The sequence below is a fragment of the Eschrichtius robustus genome, chromosome 13 (assembly GCF_028021215.1).
Source record: "Eschrichtius robustus isolate mEscRob2 chromosome 13, mEscRob2.pri, whole genome shotgun sequence".
NCBI lineage: Eukaryota > Metazoa > Chordata > Mammalia > Artiodactyla > Eschrichtiidae > Eschrichtius > Eschrichtius robustus.
Genome location: NC_090836.1, coordinates 10360405 through 10380640, shown reverse-complemented (window position 1 = coordinate 10380640; position 20236 = coordinate 10360405). Strand labels below are relative to the sequence as shown.

Here is a 20236-nt window from a genome sequence, read left to right as displayed (position 1 = left end):
TAATGTACATTTATTTGTTTTGAGTTAAAATGTTTTACGTATATATGTAACATTTTTAACGGTTTCCTCTTTTAACTCATTTTTTCCACTGATGTATAACTACCATTTTTTTCTCATTTCATTTTGTGGTTAAATTATTTTATTATCACTCCATTTCAACACATTCATGTCCCCTCCTCCCTTACATCAGTTATCTAAAATAAAGCTACTACTTAAATGCATCTTTTCGTGGCACACTGTTTTATATATGGAGAATATTGTTGAGACATAAACAGCGTTGTAGGCTTGGATGACTGATGTCTCTTACATGAGGTCAGAACTGCCCCTTTTTCGTGTTTCCTTTCCGTCGGGCCATGACCATTGGGCACGTGGCAGCAGCGGCGTGAGGCTGGGGGACGTGCACGTGGGCAGCCAGGCCTCAGCCGGGAGCAGCAGGTGCCAGTGTGAACACGGCAGCAGGGCCACGCTGTGATGCCCGTGGCTGCAACTGAGGTGACAATCAGGGAAAAAAGAGGTAAAGTAGGACTGATTAGTCTCCTCCAATAGCCATCAAGTGTCCTGAGTTGCTCCGAGAGTCTCCTCAGAGAAGTCCATGCCCAGAGGGGTGCTCCTTTATTTCCTAACTGGTTACAGTGAAAAAGGGTGAAAAAGGATGCAATTAAAACTTTATATTCTGTTACTTCACTTGGTTAAAAAGCAAGTCTGTATGTAGGCCAGTTACTTTATTGCTCCATCTAATTTGCTTTAAAAAGAACTTCAGTAGAGTATGGCAGTTAAGAGGACAGATTCTGGAGATGAATATGCTTGGATTTGGATTTCTATTCTGGACCACTTGTTAGCTGTATAACTTTGGAAACATTACATAAACTCCCTAAGCCTCAGTTTCCTCATTTTAAAAATGAGAAGAATAATAGTATCCATCTCAAAGGTTGGTTGTGAGGATTAAATGAGACAGTCCATTTAATGCTTAGCACAGTACCAGGTACATAGTAGGCATTCAGTAAATGTTAGATGTTGTTTATTAATGTGTACCACGTACCATAGTAGTATATTGTTAATATAACATAGCACCTGTAGCAAAGGTGCCCAACAAATTTTTTATTGAATTTAGGTTTAAGTGGTCATTTCTACAGAATGTAGACTATTAGGCTAATTGTCAGAAGTGTACATTGTTCTAGACTTTGTGTGGGGAAATCACATTTGATGGTCACTACTGACTTGTCTCACGTTAGTGTTGTCCTTTGTGAGCATCGCCTGTGGTCTCTTGTGTAGAGTAGGTAACGCTGCCCGCGTCAGCCTCTCTCCTCAGAAACTCCTTTGTCTTTATTATCAGACTACTTTTAATTTAATAGATCTTTGTCACACTGTTGATGGAAAGGAGAAGGAAATGTAAAAAGGTTCCTTTCTTTACGGAGCGTTCATGAGAAAGCCCTGGAAGACTTTTATCTCCAGTAACGCTGCCGTTCTTGCGTGGGAAACACTGTGGTGATCAGACAGTGGTAGAAAACAGTGTGACCTTCGCTCGTGTACAGACGTTTAAAAGTTGTAAACACCACTGAGATCTAACGGGAGCCTACGGGACCTTCGGAAGGCGAGGGTCAGTCACTCTAAGAAGCTCGCCTAGCTCCAAAAGCTATTTCTTGACTCTGTCATCTGATAGCTGAGAGGGCTGCACACCTGATCTGGATTTACTCAGTCTACCTTTTCTGTAAAACAATATAGTTATTGCGCTGAATGTGGTAAATGAAGGGATGAGCGAGTTGGCAGGAGGCTAAAATAGGGAGAAAATGACCAACTGTCCTTCGGGGAGTTGGAGTTGGAACAGATTTGTAGAGGAGGTAGCATTCCAAGAAAAGGAAGACGTGACCAGAGTTGCTTAGAAGAGAATGATTTCAGGCCAAGAACATTTCCTGAGAGGCAGCAATGGATGACTAAATGAAGTGGGTGGTATAGAAAATGGAAAATGGTGGACGGGATGTTAGCTGAACAAACACGTACTGAGTGCAGCTATGTACCTGGTGCTGAAGGGAGAAAAACAAGCAAGCATCAGGCCAAGATCTCACTACTTCACTGCTTAATAGGAGAGACAAGAGTGAATCTGCTAATGATAACACAGTGTGCTCGGTGCTTTACTAACAGCATGTCCAAAGTCCTGTGGACGGGCAGAGAACAGAATGGTTAATTATGCACCAGTAGGAGGGGTTCATAGTAAGGTTAACTTAAACAAAGTAGAAAAGTGGAAGAGTCATCAGGAAGAGGAACAGGGCCTGCTGAGCTCAGAAACGGTGTGAACAACATTGGGGAAGGGGGATGCACATGTGATGGGATTTGGAGGTTGTACGGGACAGGAGCAGGCAGTGAGACGTGATGAAACTAAGTGTGGCTAAAGCACGTAGCTCGTGTTTAATTACAAGAAAGATTACTCTAGTTGTTGTCTGGAGAGGAAAACACTGCAAACTTCAAGAGCTCCCTGTTGGCTTTTTTGCTACCATGGTGAGGGCTTACCACTGAGCAGCGACTGGGAACAGAGAGAAAGGGTGGACGGGAGGGGTGATACCAGGAGGGTTTGGCAACATTAGGATGGGGGTGGTGAGGAAGAAAAACGGGATGAAATGATCCCATTTTCTAGCTCAAGTGTCTGGGTGGATGTTATTACCAAAAACCGGTTTTGGATTACAGAGAGGAAGCAAGAATTTGAGGCAGAGAAGGGAGAAAGAGAATGTACTGTGTTTCTGACACTTTGAGTTTGAAGGTCCTGAGGAACGTCCAAATAGAGATATCCAGGAAGCAGCTGGAAATACATGTCAAAAATTAAACAGGGTGTGTGTGTGTGTGTGTGTGTGTGTGTGTGTGTGTGTGTGTGTGTATGTGTATTTATTTATTTAAGAGTCATCAGCATGTAGAGGTGATAATTAAAACTACGGAAACAGAGTCAGCCTTCAGAGAGAGTATTTACAGCCAGAAGATGGCCTAGGACTGTATCTTAGAGAACAACCAGCATGTTCAGTTTGGGAAGAAAATGTTCTCATTGTGTGTGCATATACTCTGAAGTCGTAGCACAAAATAAACAAAACAAACAAACAAAAGTATTCTAGCATACTCCCAAATCTTGTAAATCAATGCACTTATTCATGCATTTTGGGGATTACATCTAACATGGTCATAATAAATTTACATAGTTGCCAAGGAGGGGAAAGTCATAGTAAACTGTCGTGGTTTTATTTTCTGTTCTTTGTTCCACTTCTCTCTCTAGTAATGAAGATAATAGAGAATTTACTATATTAGTGATGTGTGATCTTCTAAACAGCCTGTTTTGCCCTTAAAAAATCCTGCTTTAAAGCCTCAATAAATTTAAGAAAACTGAAATCATATCAGGCATCTTTTCCAACCACAACGCTATGAGGCTAGAAATCAGCTACAGGAAGAAAACTGCAAAAAACACAAACACATGGAGGCTAAACAATATGCTACTGAACAACCAGTGGATCACTGAATAAATCAAAGAGGAAATCAGAAAATACCTTGAGACAAATGAAAATGAAAACACGACGATCCAAAACCTACAGGATGCAACAAAAGCAAGTCTAAGAGGGAAGTTTATGGTGATACAAATTTACCTCAGGAAACAAGAAAAATCTCAAATAAACAACCTAAACCTTATGCCTAAAGCAACTAGAGAAAGAAGAACAAACAAAACCCAAAGTTAGCAGAAGGAAAGGAATCAGAGCATAAATAAATGAAATAGAGACTAAAAAAACAATAGAAAAGATCAATGAAACTAAAAGCTGGTTCTTTGAAAAGATAAGCAAAATTGATAAACGTTTAGCCAGACTCATCAAGGAAAAAAGGGAGGGGGCCCAAATCAATAAAATCAGAAGTGACAAGGAAGTTACAGCCTACACCACAGAAATACAAAGGATCATAGGAGACTACTGTGAGCAACTGTACGCCAATAAAGTAGACAACCTAGAAGAAATGGACAAATTCTTAGAAAGATACAAGTACAATCTCCCAAGACTGAACTAGGAAGAAATAGAAAATATGAACAGACCAATTACCAGTATTGAAATTGGATCAGTAATTTTAAAACTCCCAACAAGCAAAAGTCCAGGACCAGATAGCTTCACAGGTGAATTCTACCAAACATTTAAAGAAGAGTTAACACCTATCCTACTGAAACTATTCCAAAAAATTGCAGAGGAAGGAACACTTCTGAACTCATTATATGAGGCTACCATCACCCTGATACCAAAACCAGACAAAGATATCACAAAAAAAGAAAAAATTACAGGCCAATATCACTGATGAACATAGATGCAAAAATCCTCAACAAAACACTAGCAAACCGACTCCAGCAATACATTAAAAGCATCATACATCATGATCAAGTGGGATTTATCCCAGGGATGCAAGGACTTTTCAATATCCACAAATCTGTCAGTGTGATATACACCACATTAACAAATTGGAGAGTAAAAATCATAGGATTATCTTAGTAGATGCAGAAAAACCTTTTGATAAAATTCAACACCCATTTATAATAATAAAAAAAAACTCTTCTGAAAGTGGGCATAGAGGGAATGTACCTCAACATAATTAAGCCATATACAGTAAACCCACAGCTAAGATCATACTCAATGGTGAAAAGCTAAAAGGATTTCCTCTAAGATCAGGAACAAGACAAGGATGCCCACTGTTGCCATTTTTATTCAACATAGTTTTGGAAGTCCTAGCCACAGCAATCAGAGAAGAAAAAGAAATAAAAAGAATCCAAATTGGAAAAGAAGTAAAACTGTCACTGTTTGCAGATGACATGCTACTATACATAGAAAATCCTAGAGACGCTACCAGAAAACTACTAGAGCTCATCCATGAATTCAGTAAAGTTGCTGGATATGAAATTAATATGCAGAAATATGTTGCATTTCTATACACTAACAACAAAATATCAGAAAGAGAAATTAAGGAAACAGTCCCATTTACCATCACATCAAAAAGAATAAAATACCTAGGAATAAACCTACCTAAGAAGGCAAAAGACCTGTACTCTGAAAACTGTAAGACGCTGATGAAAGAAATTGAACACAACATGATGGAAAGATATACCATGTTCTTGGATTGGAAGAATCAGTATTGTTAAAAGACCATACTCCCCAAGGCAATCTACACATTCAGTGCAATTCCTATCAAATTATCAGTGGCATTTTTCACAGAACTAGAACAAAAAATTTTTTTGATTTATATGTATGTAAACACAAAGACCCCAAATAGCCAAGACAATCTTGAGAAGGAAGAACAGAGCTGGAGGAATCAGGATCCCTGACTTCAGACTATACTACAAATCTACAGTGATCAAAACAGTAAGGTACTGGGCACGAAAACAGACACATGGATCAACAGAACGGGATAGAAAGCCCAGAAATAAACCGACACACTTATGGTCAATCTATGACAAAGGAGGCAACAATATACAATGGAGAAAAAGTCTCTTCAGTAAATGGTGCTGGGAATACTGGACAGCTGCATGTAAAAATATGAAATTAGAACATTCTCTAACACCATATACAAAAATAAACTCAAAATGGATTAAAGACCTAAATGTAGGACTGGAAACCATAAAACTCCTAGAGGAAAACATAGGCAGAACACTCTGACATAAATCGCAGCAATATCTTTTTCGGGCCGTCTCCTAGAGTAATGGAAATAAAAACAAAAATAAATAAATGGGATCTAATTAAACTTAAAAGCTTTTGCACATCAAAGGAAACCATAAACAAAACACAAAGACAATCTACAGAATGGGAGAAAATATTTGCAAACGATGCTACTGACAAGGGATTAATTTCCAAAATATACAAACAGCTCATACAGCTTAACATATATATATATAAAAAAAAAAAACCCAGTCAAAAAGTTGGCAGAAGGCCTAAACAGACGTTTCTCCAAAGAAGACACAAAGATGGCCAACAGGCATATGGAAAGATGTTCAGTATTGCTAATCATTAGAGAGATGCAGATCAAAACTACAATGAGGTATCACCTCACACTAGTCAGAATGGTCATCATTATAAAGTCTACAAATAATAAATGCTGGAGAGGGTATGGAGAAAAAGGAACCCTACTACACTGTTGGCGGGAAGGTAAATTGTTACAGCAACTACAGAGAACAGTATGGTGGTTCCTTAAAAAACTGAAAATAGAGCTCCCTTATGATCCTGCAATCCCACTCCTAGGCATATATCTGGAGAAAACCATAATTTGAAAAAATACACGCAACCCACTGTTCATTGCAGCACTATTTACAATAGCCAAGACATGGAAGCAACCTAAATGCCCATCGACAGATGAATGGTTAAAGAAGATGTGGTGTGTATAGTATAATATAATATAATGGAATATAATGGAATACTATTTAGCCATAAAAAGGAATGAAATAATGCCATTTGCAGCAACACGTTTGGACCTAGAGATTATCATACTAAGTGAAGTGAGTCAGAGAGAGAAAGACAAATATGATATCACTTATATGTGGAATCTAAAAAGAAAAAAGGATACAAATGAACTTATTTACAAAACAGAAATAGACTCACAGGCATAGAAAACAAACTTATGGTTACCAAAGGGGAAAGGTGGTAGGGAGGGATAAATTAGGAATTTGGGATTAACATATACACACTACTATATGTAAAATAGATAAACAACAAGGACATACTGTATAGCACAGGGAACAATACTCAGTATCTTATAATAACCTATAATGGAAAAGAATCTAAATATATATATATATGTATAACTGAATCACTGACATACAATTGAAACTAACACAACATTGTAAATCAACTATACTTCAGTTTTAGATTCTGCTTTAAACTTAAGTCTTTACATGTCATTGTGCTAGGTTTATTGGATTTCACTGATTGAATGTAGTCTGATTGTTTCAAGGAAACTAGTCATTTTAATCATTATGCTAAACTTTTCTCTTTAAAAATGATCATGCTAGTATGTTATTAGTTACTTTAATTGCTCTTTCCCTCCCTAGGAGCTGATGCAACAGAATGGGATTGGTTATGTGTTAAATGCCAGCAACACCTGTCCCAAGCCTGACTTTATCCCTGAATCTCATTTCCTGCGAGTGCCTGTGAATGATAGCTTTTGTGAGAAAATTTTGCCGTGGTTGGACAAATCAGTAGATTTCATTGGTGAGTAGCTCAAGTAATATTACAAGCCCTTTGGGTTATAGTCTCATGTAGAGGTATATCCCTGCCTCCCTTCCTCCCCTTTTTTTCTCATTAGAGAAAAGGAACCTATTTCATACAGTTCAAAAGTCTGAAAACACATGATGCTGCTTATCTCATTTAGTGGCCAAGGTGATGTGTGAGTGCCATGACATCCCTAAGGGACTAGCCTTGTGACATCCTAACTAACTTTAACACTACCAGGGTTAAGCCTAATGGGATCTGTGATTATGTATTGGCAAGTGTTTGAAAATCGGTTGAACTTTTGGGATTAAACTTTTTACCCACTTCGTCAAATCCTATAAAAGACTTTTGGAAACTGTGGTGGCATTCCTTAAACTGTTTCTGCCTTGCTGCTATGTTTTCCCCAGAGAAAAGTCAAATCCTGTGAAAACAAATCCCATTACATTTAAAGTCTTTATGTCACAAGATTCCTAAGCCTCAGTCCGTGTGCCAGTAATTTCAAGTAGTATTGGATCTAATGAAATTCCAACACACACACACACACACACACACACACTCTCTCTCTCTCTCACTCTCTCTCTCTCTCCCTCTCTCTAATACTTATGTGGTCATTCCTTGGCGTTGTCTGTGACAGGGTCTGGTGCAGACCGTACTTTGTTCTGCTCACTGGGCCCGTCAGCCCTGGAGCCTCCCTGACTCCCAGCTTCTGGCGCCGTTGTGACATTTTGGTGCCTCGGGATCAGGTCTGCTGGTAGGAAATCGATGATGTGTATTTGAAATGTGGTTTTGGTGGAAAGTGGCTAAACCGAGGAGACGCGTTCTTTGCTCTTGAGCAGCATAACAGGGTGTGACTCTTGATGTCCGTGTGAAGAGTTTTCGTTAGTTTTCCCCCTAGTCACACAAGTTTGAGCACCCTCATCCATAATTAAATACTCTGAATTGGTTACTGAAAGTTCAAAAAAAAAAGAACTAGTTCCTTTTAAACAGTGAAACTATGTAAATTAAGCCCCTCACTATATCCTTTCATCTGCGAGAGGAATTTTCTAGACAGTGCTTTTGGGACTTCGGGCAATTCTGAAACAGATCTCTTTTTTTCAAGATTTCAGATTGCCAAGTCGTCTCCTCTTTAATTGGCATGCATTCTGTGAAACACCTGAAGATAAATGGCTTGATAATTCACATTAAAATAATCACAAACAAAACTCCCCAAATTAATCCTTCCCACCATTCTACTTCTAGGAAATATTCAGCATATCGTTCAACGTTTGCCTCTTTAAAAGACGACAGTTATAGTTAACGTTCCCATTGCATGTCACATTGATCCAGAGATGATTGGCTCTAATTTCAGCTAAAAGTGTGATTTCAGAATCTATTTAGAATAGAACCTGATTCTGTTAAGTCATGACAATGTCTAAGCTTTAGGAGGTTGGTAGAAAAGAGAGAATATGAATAACTTTGCCCCCAGCTTACTTTCTTCTTTCATTGGAGCTCTTGGCCACTTTTAATTCCTACAAAAGGAATTTTACCATGTTGCTGGTTGGTGAAATACCCACTCAAATATGTATCGTGATTTATTGTATATCTGAAGATATTTTTACTTACCAGTAGTTCACTTGCTTGGCCCTGTTTACTGTGAGAGCCACCATCCTTTTCCCACCCAGACGATCCAGGGCAACACGTCCAGCCCACTGTGGAGTTCAGCCCATGTTCACTACAGTTGCTAGTCTCGTCCAGGCTGTTTTAAGCTATGGTTAGTCATGGCAGAGAATATAACTTGAAGACATACCCTCATACCAGGACTTAATAACTTATAGGCTCATACTTTTTATTATTCAGGTTAAATTTCAATAAGTTTGTTTGTTCAGTAAGGTTTGTTGGAAGGACGCAGTTTTCATGGGGTGTTGCCTTTACTCCTAGTGGACGCAGGCAGCGGCGAGCTCGTTTACCCGTCTGTGCCCCGAGTCACTGCCCAGGACCCCCGGCCCAGCTGGCTGCTCGCACGGGCTCCTGCTCCGCCTCACCCACCGCAAACTCAGGGCTTCTGTAGGCAATCCAGGGAGGTAATTAAGAGTATGTGCTTTGGAGCCAAACTGTATTTGATTATCAGTTAAGTGATTCCTGGTGAGTTACTAAAACTTCTGTTCCTCAGTTTCCTGATCTGGAGACTAAAGATAATGTTTCTACCTTTCAGGGATGTTGTTCGGATTGAAATAGATGATGCATGTAAAACACCTTGCAAGGTGCCTGATGCATAATTGGCTCTAATAAATAGTAGCTTTATTTTAAAAATTATCTAAGTCCTTTTCTGTTTTTTCTTAGAGCTGTACTCTGTCACCTCTGTTATTTCTTCCTTCTTTTTAGCCTCTTTAACTTCTCCCTGTCACTGACTCCCTCTTAACCCATTTCATTTGTTATCCTCTCTCTCTTTTTTAACCTAGAATTGATAAAATAGAAAAAACTGAAAAACAGATAAAATTGAAAAAATAGATACATCTTGTTTAATTCCTGGATTGTTGTAGTGGCAACCTGCTTTTTTTTATTTCCAGTTTTCCCCGTCAGTGCCTTCTTGTTGCCCCCTATTCAGGAACCTGCAGAGGCTCCTTAATTGCCTCGAGTCCTTAGCCAGACTCTCCAACACCTGCTTCCCACCTCTGACCCCTCCTCTCCGGTCACTTCCCGCCCAGCGTGCACCAGCCAAGGCTGTTTTCTGAGTGGTTGTCCAGCCCCACCGTGGGTCTTTCTCAAATGTTTCCCTTCTCCTCTCCACCAGGCCGACAGGTATTACCTCCTTTGCCTTAAGAGACTCAGTTTAGCACTCAGTTCTGCCAAGAAATGTGTTCTAATGAACCCCACTTCAGTATAATCACTTTTTAGTTTGATTTTTAAAATATATCATCAAAGCAGCTGTAATTGTAAAAACAGTGTAAGTACCACGCGGAACATTTGAAAAAGAAACCTGTAACCTCAACATCCTAACACATCTGTTATCATTGCTTTATTTCCTTCCAGCCTTTTTCGAATTTTTTATAAAGATTACCTTTTAAAATATGTATCGGTCAGCCAGCCAGTATTTACTGGGTTCACACTGTGTGCTCAGTGTTAAACCCTTTGGGGGAGTGTTAGAAGCAAGACCCTTCTTGGTCCTCCTAGTCTAGTTTCGTGATAATTATTAAAAATGATGAGAGAGTACTGTCAACATTAAAAAAAATATTTAAAGCCAGCCTCCTTCCAATAAGAATTTGAAGCAGCTTACAGTAAGAGGTTGGGCTCAAAAGATAACACACATGCACACACGTACCCATTAAAGTGGGACAGAAGGGCAAGAACCAGGTAATATGGGACTAGGAAAGGCACAGTAAAATCTGAATTACAGTTATCTCTTGAAATTGAGTGAACACCTTAGCTTTGGGCTTCTTAGCAGCCAAGGTGAAAGAGGAAATACTAACAGTAGTATAGGCTAAATACTGAATAGTTGCGAGGAGGAAGAGAGCTGTGTAGCCCAGGAAGGCTTGGACTTTACGTACATGTGTTTATATACTGTTAGGTTGTATAGCGTGTCCTTTTTTCTTTGTTTCAATGTTGTTTTGTGTTCGTTTGTTATTGTTTTATTGTGTTTGATTTCCCTGTCTAAAGGGAAGCTGCTTGATTGTTCATGTAGTACCTTAAAGCTCTATGGTGTTTTGTACATAACAAACAATAAGTCCTATATGTTGGGAATTTGTTATATGTATAACAGAGGTGGTGAGATTGAAGTGTTATTGTATTGTATATTGTATCATTCAGCTGCCAGAGCAGATTCCCTGGATACCTTGTTAATTACAAGAACTTTAACATAAGGTTTGGTAAACTTTTGGTAGTTATCAATGAAAACAAGGATGAAAAGGGAAGAATTTAGCTCATGGCAGCAGCGTGCAGGTAAAGGGTAAGCACATACGTAATTGTTCAGATATAAGGTAGTCACTGTACTGGCTAAAATGGTAGTTGCTTCCAGGCTGTGGGATAACTTCATCCATGTCCACGAGAAAGCTTTTAAAGCTCACCTACAGTGAAAGATGGCAGTACCGTGCGATCGAATTTCCTTGGTTCTTGGTTCTAACAGTGTCCACGAGTCCTTCTACCATGTTATGGGGAATTAGCAAGACGCAGTCAGACAGTATCTCCTGGATATCAAGGAAGAGGTCAGAGTTCCCTTGGTCCTCATTAAGGTGACCTACTGAAACTGATTCATGGTACACACATGGCTTCTTCTTAAATTCAGCAAGTAAAGTTAAGTGAGCCACTTTATGACACACAGAAAAGTCTCCCAGAGAAAAATAGGGAAATTATAGGAAGGTGGATTCTGTGAGTCGGCATTTTACAAATTGCTTGACTTGGTGTCTCTTTGCGTCGTGATGTGGTATCACTGTGATGAAGTCTCTCCCCGTCCCCACCTCCCTGCTTTTTACACAGTTAACGTGTGTCGCATATGTTTAAAATGAAAAAAAATTTTTTAATTTAATTGCTCATATATATCAAATCATTATGTCATACACCTAAAGTACAATGTTATATGTCAATTATATCTCAAAACTGGAAAAAAATGTCTCTCTTACGTAATTCGAAAAAAACTTAACTATCAGACAACATAGGTAAACAAAATATTAGCTAAATCTTAGGATTTTTGATGTTATTTTCTTTATACTATTCTGTACTTCTGAAGTTTTCTACACTAAACAAGTAGAATCACGTGATCACAATGTGTGATTTATACTCAGGGAAAGTTATTAAAATAATGTAAAAAATACATGGTGAAAAGTACTGAATAAGAGGCAAACTGAGTTAGGGACACATTGTTTATTAACACATGTGGACCTTCATTGTTCTATATGTAAATCGTGGGGAAATCATCTTCCCCTACCTCCTTAAAAGAATATTGAAAGGAAAAATAGGTACATAGATGGGCTTTACTTCGAGTTGCCAGGTGAAAGACATTGTGTGAGTAAATGGAAATAAGATTTCATTAATGACCCTTTCTGAATCTGACTCATACAGAGAAAGCAAAAGCCTCCAATGGATGTGTCCTAGTGCACTGCTTGGCAGGGATCTCTCGCTCTGCCACCATCGCCATCGCCTACATCATGAAGAGGATGGATATGTCCTTGGATGAAGCTTACAGGTGAGGACAGGAACATGCCCTGCGAGACTGGCTTCTCCTTTGACCTGAAGCATGAGAAGACGTGGAGGGGGTGGGGAGAGGGTGGTGGTGACCACGTTAAAGCAGATCATGATGATTTTAGTTACACTCTTTACAGGTGACTGGATTTTTAAATGGTTTTTCAAAGACTGGAGAAAAATGCATTTTTATCATTTAGCACTAATTCTGCCCTCACATGTATCAAGTTCATCCTCAGCTACTTTTTAAGTTTAAGGAAGAGCAAATACAGAGATCTCCATCCTGTTACTTGAGTTTATATCTTTGCCTAGTTGGGGAAATATCATTTGTTCTAATTTACACATGAGAAAGAAACGCTCCAGGAGAATACTCATTATAGAATTCCTACCGTGCTTCAGACTTTGTGTCTCTTTCACTGTGGAAAAATCCCAATATATGCAAGTATAAAACCAAATAATTGTCAAACTCCATTCGTTGAGTAGAATTTCCTGCAATCTAGAGTTGCTTAGATTTTTAAAAAAATTTTATTGAAGTACATAGTTGATTTACGGTGTTGTGTTAAGTTCTGCTATACAGCAAAGTGATTCATTTATACATACATATATTCTTTTCATATTCTTTTCCATGTGGTTTATCACAGGATGTTGAATATTGCTCCCTGGGCTATACAATAGGACCTTGTTGTTTATCCATCCTATATGTAATAGTTTGCATCTGCTAATCCCAGACTCCCAATCCTTCCCTCTCCCACACCCCCTTCAGCAACCACAAGTCAGTTCTGTATGTCTGTGAGTCTATTTCTGTTTCATAGATATGTTCACTTGTGTCATATTTTAGATTCCACATATAAGTGATATCATATGGTATTTGTCTTTCTCTTTCCGACTTACTTCAGTTAGTAGGATAATCTCTAGGTCCATCCATGTTGGTGCAAATGGCATTGTTTCATTCTTTTTTATGGTTAACATTCCATTGTATGTATGTGTGTATGTGTGTGTGTATGCCACATCTTCTATATCCTTTCATCTGTTGATGGACATTTAGGTTGTTTCCATGTCTTGGCTATTGTGAATAGTGCTGCTGTGAACATAGGGGTGCATGTATCTTTTCAAATTATGGTTTTGTCTGGGGATATGCCCAGGAGTGGGACTGCTGGATCGTATGGCAACTCTAGTTTTAGTTTTCTTGAGGAACCTCCATACTGTTCTCCATAGCGGCTGCACCAATTTACATTCCCACCAACAGTGTAGGAGGGTACCCTTTTCTCCACACCCTCTCCAACACGTATTATTTGTAGACTTAATTAATGATGGTCATTCTGACCTGTGTGAGGTGATACCTCATTGTAGTTTTGATTTGCATTTCTCTAATAATTAGCGATGATGAGCATCTTTTTCATGTGCCTATTGGCCATCTGTATGTCTCCTTTGGTGAAATGTCTATTTAGGTCTTCTGCCCATTTTTTGATTGGGTTTTTTTTTTTGTTATTGAATTGTACGAGCTATTTGTATATTTTGGAAATTAAGCCCTTTTTAGTCACATCATCATTTGCAAATATTTTCTCCCAGTCCATAGGTTGTCTTTTTATTTATGGTTTCCTTTGCTGTGCAAAAGCTTGTAAGTTTGATTAGGTCCCATTTGTTCATTTTTGCTTTTATTTCTATTGCCTTGGGAGACTGACCTAAGAAAACACTGGTACAATTTATGTTAGAGAATGTTTTGCCTATGTTCTCTTCTGGGAGTTTTATGGTGTCATGTCTTATACTTAAGTCTCTAAGCCATTTTGAGTTTATGTTTGTGTGTGGAGTGAGGGTGTGCTCTAACCTGATTTGCATGTGGCTGTGCATAGAGTTGCCCAGATTTTGAAGTGTATAATTTGGAGTGGGTTGCCTCCACCCCCCTTTCTCCAGGCAGAAGGCAGCCAGCGACAGCAGCACCAAGGACTGGGGTTGTGTTCAGGGACGCGTGAATCGGAGTCCTCTGTGTATCTTGTTGGATAGAGGCGGTTAGCTTGCGTGTGACAAAGGATCAATAAATATAGGCACGTGGAGCCAGGCCTGCTGTAACGATTGGACTTTCTTCTAAAATTGGAAAATCTGGAAAAAAGAAATGAGCTACCTGAACAGCTTCTCACTTGAGGAAGGAACTGAGGAGGCAGGTCCTCCCTGTGTCCGCATCACTTCTCGTCCTCCACTCTGGCTTCTCCCTAAGGTCCTCCTGCACCCAGTAGAAACCAGCAGGGAAGCCACCCTTATATCCTGTTACGAGGTCTCATCACGAGGATCCTGTATTTAAACTTGTCACAGTTGAGGCAATTATTTCTGGCTTCATTAATTTGCTTTAGGTGACTGATTTCCAAGGAGTTTATTTTTGATTTTTCTCTTTCCTCCTGATTCAAATACAAATTTTCAGTGTAGTTGCGCTCCTGCATCTTCTGAGAAGTGTCTTAAGGGTCAGGGGCCACTAAAGAATATATCTACTATTTCTAAAGAGTCTCTGTTTCTACAATGAAACATAAAAGCTGTTTATTACTAGTTTTGATCCCTTGATGACTCTTTTTTAAACAAGGTGGTTACAGAAATGAACCCCGACATCAGACCTGGTTTTTTTCTTTTTTAATATATATTGACTTGGTTGCGCTGGGTCTTAGCTGCGCAGGTGGCCTCCTTAGTTGCGGCTTGCCGGCTCCTTAGTTGCGGCATGCGTGTGGGATCTAGTTCCCTGACCAGGGACTGAACCCGGGTCCCCTGCGTTGGGAGCGCGGAGTCTTAACCACTGCGCCACCAGGGAGGTCCCTAGACCTGGTTTTGAATCCCAGCACCATCCTTTGGTAGCTGTGTGATTTGGGGTAAGTCACCTAAGGACTCTCTGTATCTCTGTGATGGGGGTAATTACACCCACCTGACAGAGGGTAGTTTTGAGAGTTGTTGCATGAGAGAATACTCTCTTTAGTGCATTAGCATAGTGCTTAACAGAGACCACTGTGTAGCTGGTTATTCTGTCACACTGAATCCAAAGGGAAGGAACTCGGAAGTGTGTGCTTTGATGCCCTGGCCATCTGATACTCTCTCTTTTGATCGTTAATTAAAAATGTGCAACGTCTTGAAGTGGCTGTGGGGCCTTTGATGTTGGGAGGCTGAAGGTGACCCACTGCTGTTAAGCTGTGCTTCTGGTGGCAGCGCCGGTCGGGGGGGTGGGGGGAGCGGTGTCATCCCAGGCGGTGAGGCAAGAATCATCTCTTACCAGTTGCACTGGAAGCCTTGGGTCCTTGAAAATAAGGAGGCTCAACCTAGAACTTTAGGGGGCCTGGCCCCCTGCTTCCTAGCACCTCCGGGCTCAGGCTGTAAAGCTCCCCGATGCGGAGGCCCTCCTCTCCTCCTTGACCCTCTGCCCGAAGTTTTAAACCAGCCACCTGACAAAGGTCTTGGGAGGGTCTCTCTGATGATTCCGTCTCAGCTCTTCACTTGCTGTAGCTTAATAACATTATTAACGATAACAGGTAGTCGTCAGATTCAAGCCTTTTTGGGTTTTTCCTCTTTTCATAGATTTGTGAAAGAAAAAAGACCTACTATATCTCCGAACTTCAATTTTCTGGGCCAGCTGCTGGACTACGAGAAGAGGATTCAGAGCCAGACCGGAGCGGCGGGTCCCAAGAGCAAACTGAAGCTGCTGCACCTGGAGAAGCCAAGCGAGCCCGTCCCCGTCCCCGTCCCCGTCCCCATCCCCGCGGAGGGCGGGCAGGGAGGCCAGCCGCCCCTCGGGCCGCCCCGCGCCCGCCCCGCCGCCGCTCCCCCGGAGGCGGCGGGGCCCCGGCCTGCGCCCCCCGCCGCCCAGCCCTCGCCGCCCGACGACGGCCCCCTGGTCCAGGCGCTCAACGGGCTCCACCTGCCCGCGGACCGGCGGGAGGACAGCGGCCGCCTCAAGCGCTCCTTCTCCCTGGACATCAAGGCGGTGTCGCCGTCGGCCGGCGCGGCCGCGCCCCTGCGCGGTCTCTCCTCCCCGGAGGCGGCCCCGGAGCCCTACAAGCCCTCCTCCGCCCTGGAGGGCGCCGGCAAGCCGTGCCAGTTCTCCCCGGTGCGGGAGGTGTCGGAGCAGACGCCGGAGGCCAGCCCGGAGCGGGAGGAGGCCGGCCCCCCCCGGGGTCCCCAGCCTCCTAGGGCCCCCGAGGGCCAGGGCGCGCGGCCCCGCGCGGGGAGGCCGCTCCTGTCGCCCCAGCCCCGCAGCGGGAGCGTGGAGGACCACTGCCAGCCCCGCTTCCTCTTCGGCCTCTCGGCCAGCCAGCAGCACCTGGCCCCCTCCGCCGCCGCCGGGCTGGGCCTCGAGGGCTGGCACTCGGACATCCTGGCCCCCCAGCCCTCCGCCCCCTCCTTGGCCAAGAGCTGGTATTTCGCCCCTGAGCCCACTCACTTCTACTCGGCCTCGGCCGTCTACGGAGGCCACGCCGGCCCCCCGGCCTTCAGCTGCGGCCAGCTGCCCGCCTGCGGCGGCGACCCGGGCCACTCCGTGCGCCGGCGGCAGAAGCCCAGCGACAGGGCCGACTCCCGGCGCAGCTGGCACGAGGAGAGTCCCTTCGAGAAGCAGTTCAAACGCAGAAGCTGCCAGATGGAGTTTGGCGAGAGCATCATGTCCGAAAACCGGTCGCGGGAGGAACTGGGGAAGGTGGGCAGCCAGTCGAGCTTTTCAGGCAGCATGGAAATCATCGAGGTCTCCTGAGAAGAAAGACACTTGTGACTTCTATGGACAGTTTTTTTCCTCGTTCACAAAAAAAATATTCCCTGTAAATCTGAAATATATATATGTACATACATATATATTTTTGGAAAATGGAGCTATGGTGTAAAAGCAAAACATGGATCAACACCGTTGTTCTAACAAACATCTGCATTTGAGAGAGCAGCTAGTATTTCTCTCAACACAAGTGGAAGGGCAGAGGCTAGCTTTCCCCCCAGGCACATGAAACAATTCCATGCAGTGGACTGCACATCCTCTCGTTCTTACTAAATCGAGTTCTATTTGGTGTCAGAGGACAGAAGCGCCCACCATTTTCTTGTCGTGCTACAAAGAGAGATCTCAAATACTAGTCCTGTCCGGTCCCTTCCATAGTGCACCTTAGCGCTGAGACTGAGCCAGCCTGTGGGTCGGGCGGGGAGAACCTATTAGGAACAGAACCTAATGGTAAATCCAAGAGAAATGACCACATCCAAAGCTGATTCACACACCCACGCGCACCTGACAGCCGAGCGATGCGAGAGCATCGTTCTGCTGACCGACCATTAGGGGCCTTGCCAAGATCTACTATAGAGCAACCCCAGTACCTCAGACGGAAAGTCGGGGCTTTCGCCACTACCAGGCTTGGTGGCCCGTTTTCTAGGCATTGTGAACAGGCAGGTAGCTAGTCACCCCTTTCAGACCAATGCAGACGGTCTCTGCACACATTTCCAGTTGGGCCTGGATGGAGGGCGTTCATTTGTTCTTTCTTCTCAGCTTTGTGAAGAAAGGAAGGAAGCGATCTAGGATCAACTGAACAGCCAGGAATCTGGCAGCATCATGATTTAAGCTAAGGCTGGGAGGCTAAACAAGTCTACCTCCCTCTTTATAAATCAAAGAGTTGTTCGAGATGGGGCTGTCAACCCTTTCAATGAAGGTCAGTTTCAAGCCAGACGTGAATTTATTCGGCAGCAGCGCAGCAGCACCGTCACGTCCTCAGCCGCGCTAGACAGCTTCCATTTCGGGTTCATCGCGCAGATGCGTTTTGGGAAGATGGAACGGTAAGGCAGAATTTCATAAGAAACTACCAGGAGGCAGAAAACCGTGGAAGGATTAGTGAAGGTACAGTTGCTGAGGAGACGCAGGAAACTTGTTATTTTCTCAGTGGTTTCTTCCCTTAGCATGCGACCAAGGTGGTATTTCTATAATTAGACTTTCATACTGATAGGGCTGAGAGAGGCTTTGGTAAGCAACGAATGTTCAGAGATAAACAGTGTAGGAAGGTGAGGAGAAGGTGGTTGAAGTTTGTTTCGTTGCAAGCAGAGCGGAAAGACACAGCCAAGCTGTTCTCAGAAACTAACCCCAGCATTTTTTAGTAGAACGGACATATCAGAGTGGAGCGGGACCAAGTGGTCTCAGTCCGTGACCTGCAATCACTATGGAATCAATCCTGGAAGCTGAAAAGAGGAGGTGATTAGAACAAGTACACAAGTGACAGTGCTTACCTGCTTTTAAACTTACGGGCTTGAGTTTCGTCAGCGACAGTCTGGTCCTGTTTTGAAGCCTTAATTCACGTCAGCAGCTTTTTTTTTAGGGTGGTGGGTGGGTGTTAGCATTGTTCTTTACTGTAAGTGTAGCTAGTTGCTGACTCATATCTCAGGTTTTTCTACGTGTGAGAAATGGACAGTCCTGTGAGTTGGATGTGACTTCATGTTTCCCATGGTGACTGCTAAAACCAGCATAGAATGACATGATTCAAAACCGACTTGATTGTGACGATTATGAGCTTCATAGAACATAACTGGTTATGCACAAATAATGGGCTATGATATGGGTATAAAATGGAGAGAGTAAACTGCGTAGGGAGTGCGTTGTTACCATACTGGAAAAGTTCTGTTAAGAGTGATTTAGCTTTTCTATATACATGTAAATTTTGGATGTAATCAGACATTATCAAGGTTTCACACAGTAATTTTTGATGTGTTAATGTACACACGCACCAAACGTGTAACAGCTCCCTGCTTCCAGAGTCTGGTCACAACTGTGGAACATTTTTGAGAAATGAAATTAATGGCTCCAATGCTGTATGTTTCAGGAGGGTTGTGGGACTTGGTTTTAATGCGATCTTTGGGCGGAATTGGCCTTCCAGGAATCATTTGGGATTTCTCTTGGCCATGGTCCCCTTCCTTCCTGTGACCGATGTGGTCCTGTGCTACACCCTTTGGTCCTTGATCACTAACGTCGAGTAATCCGCCCTTGGAATGGAGACTGCCCTGCCGAAGGGGCAGCCTCTTGGGCCAGCCCCCGAGCCACGTGGGAGGCTGAGGGCCGGGCAGGGCGGCAGCTGACTCTTTGCCGCGTGGAATCCGAGGGGGAGCCCTGGAGCCTACCAGGTGATACAGATGGTGATTTCATACGACAGAACTAGACTTCTACGTGAGAAATGCTGGAAAATGGTTTAGGACATTTGTAAAGTTAGGTGGGAAGACTGTATAAATGTTTAATATGAATATAGTGTTCTTTTGTAGTAAGGCAAGCTGTTGAATGGTTGAATTGTGCATTTCTCATTCTGATGTGTCATGAATGTTAATATGATGAAATAAAATCAAAACTGGTACCTGTTTATACATAAATATGAGAAAGGACCTCTCTCTACAGCATGTCCGAGTGGTGAAGGAGGCCTTGGTGGGACCTGGCCTGCTGTCCTCCCGCCGGAGGCATCAGCTGTGTCACGGGATCCATCATTCACAGGGAACACGCTCAGGCGCTAACAGTCTACGGCCATCGCCTTCATTCTTTCATGTGTACGCCAGACGCACACCGTGGTGTAGAAACCTCCGATGACCTCAGGTTTGGTGACTGACTAAAACCAGACTAGGTATAAGGTAGGAAGAAAAAAGACCAGGTAAACATTTGTGGTGCATTTTAATGTAATATGTGGACGGTTTTATAATCCTTATAGGAAAAACTGAGGGAGAGTAGTTATTTAACGATCTGTTCTCCATCCTTGCCATGTACATCATGCCAAGTGTCACATAATGCTTGTAAGTGACACTGGGCATGATGACTTATGAGACTAGAAGCTCAGCCTCATCAGGTTGTTAGTAAAGAATTAGGCATTAAAGGAATAAAGCATTTACCCTCAGTGCAAGCAGATGGGATAGTGGCGGTAAGAAGA

At 42.6% G+C, this 20236-nt stretch overlaps 1 protein-coding gene across 4 annotated transcripts in view; it reads left to right on the top strand.

The window, feature by feature from the left end:
• The window catches only part of DUSP16 (dual specificity phosphatase 16), an 84808-nt gene extending 65139 nt beyond the window's left edge, over nucleotides 1–19669 (top strand). For all 4 annotated transcript variants that reach the window (XM_068559887.1, XM_068559888.1, XM_068559890.1 and 1 more), the window contains 3 exons: nucleotides 7040–7199; nucleotides 12231–12354; nucleotides 15897–19669. In XM_068559887.1, the coding sequence (XP_068415988.1) occupies nucleotides 7040–7199; nucleotides 12231–12354; nucleotides 15897–17064 (1452 nt within the window). In that variant the 3' untranslated portion in view covers nucleotides 17065–19669. The remainder of the gene's footprint in view (nucleotides 1–7039; nucleotides 7200–12230; nucleotides 12355–15896) is intronic.
• Nucleotides 19670–20236: the final 567 nt, after the last annotated feature.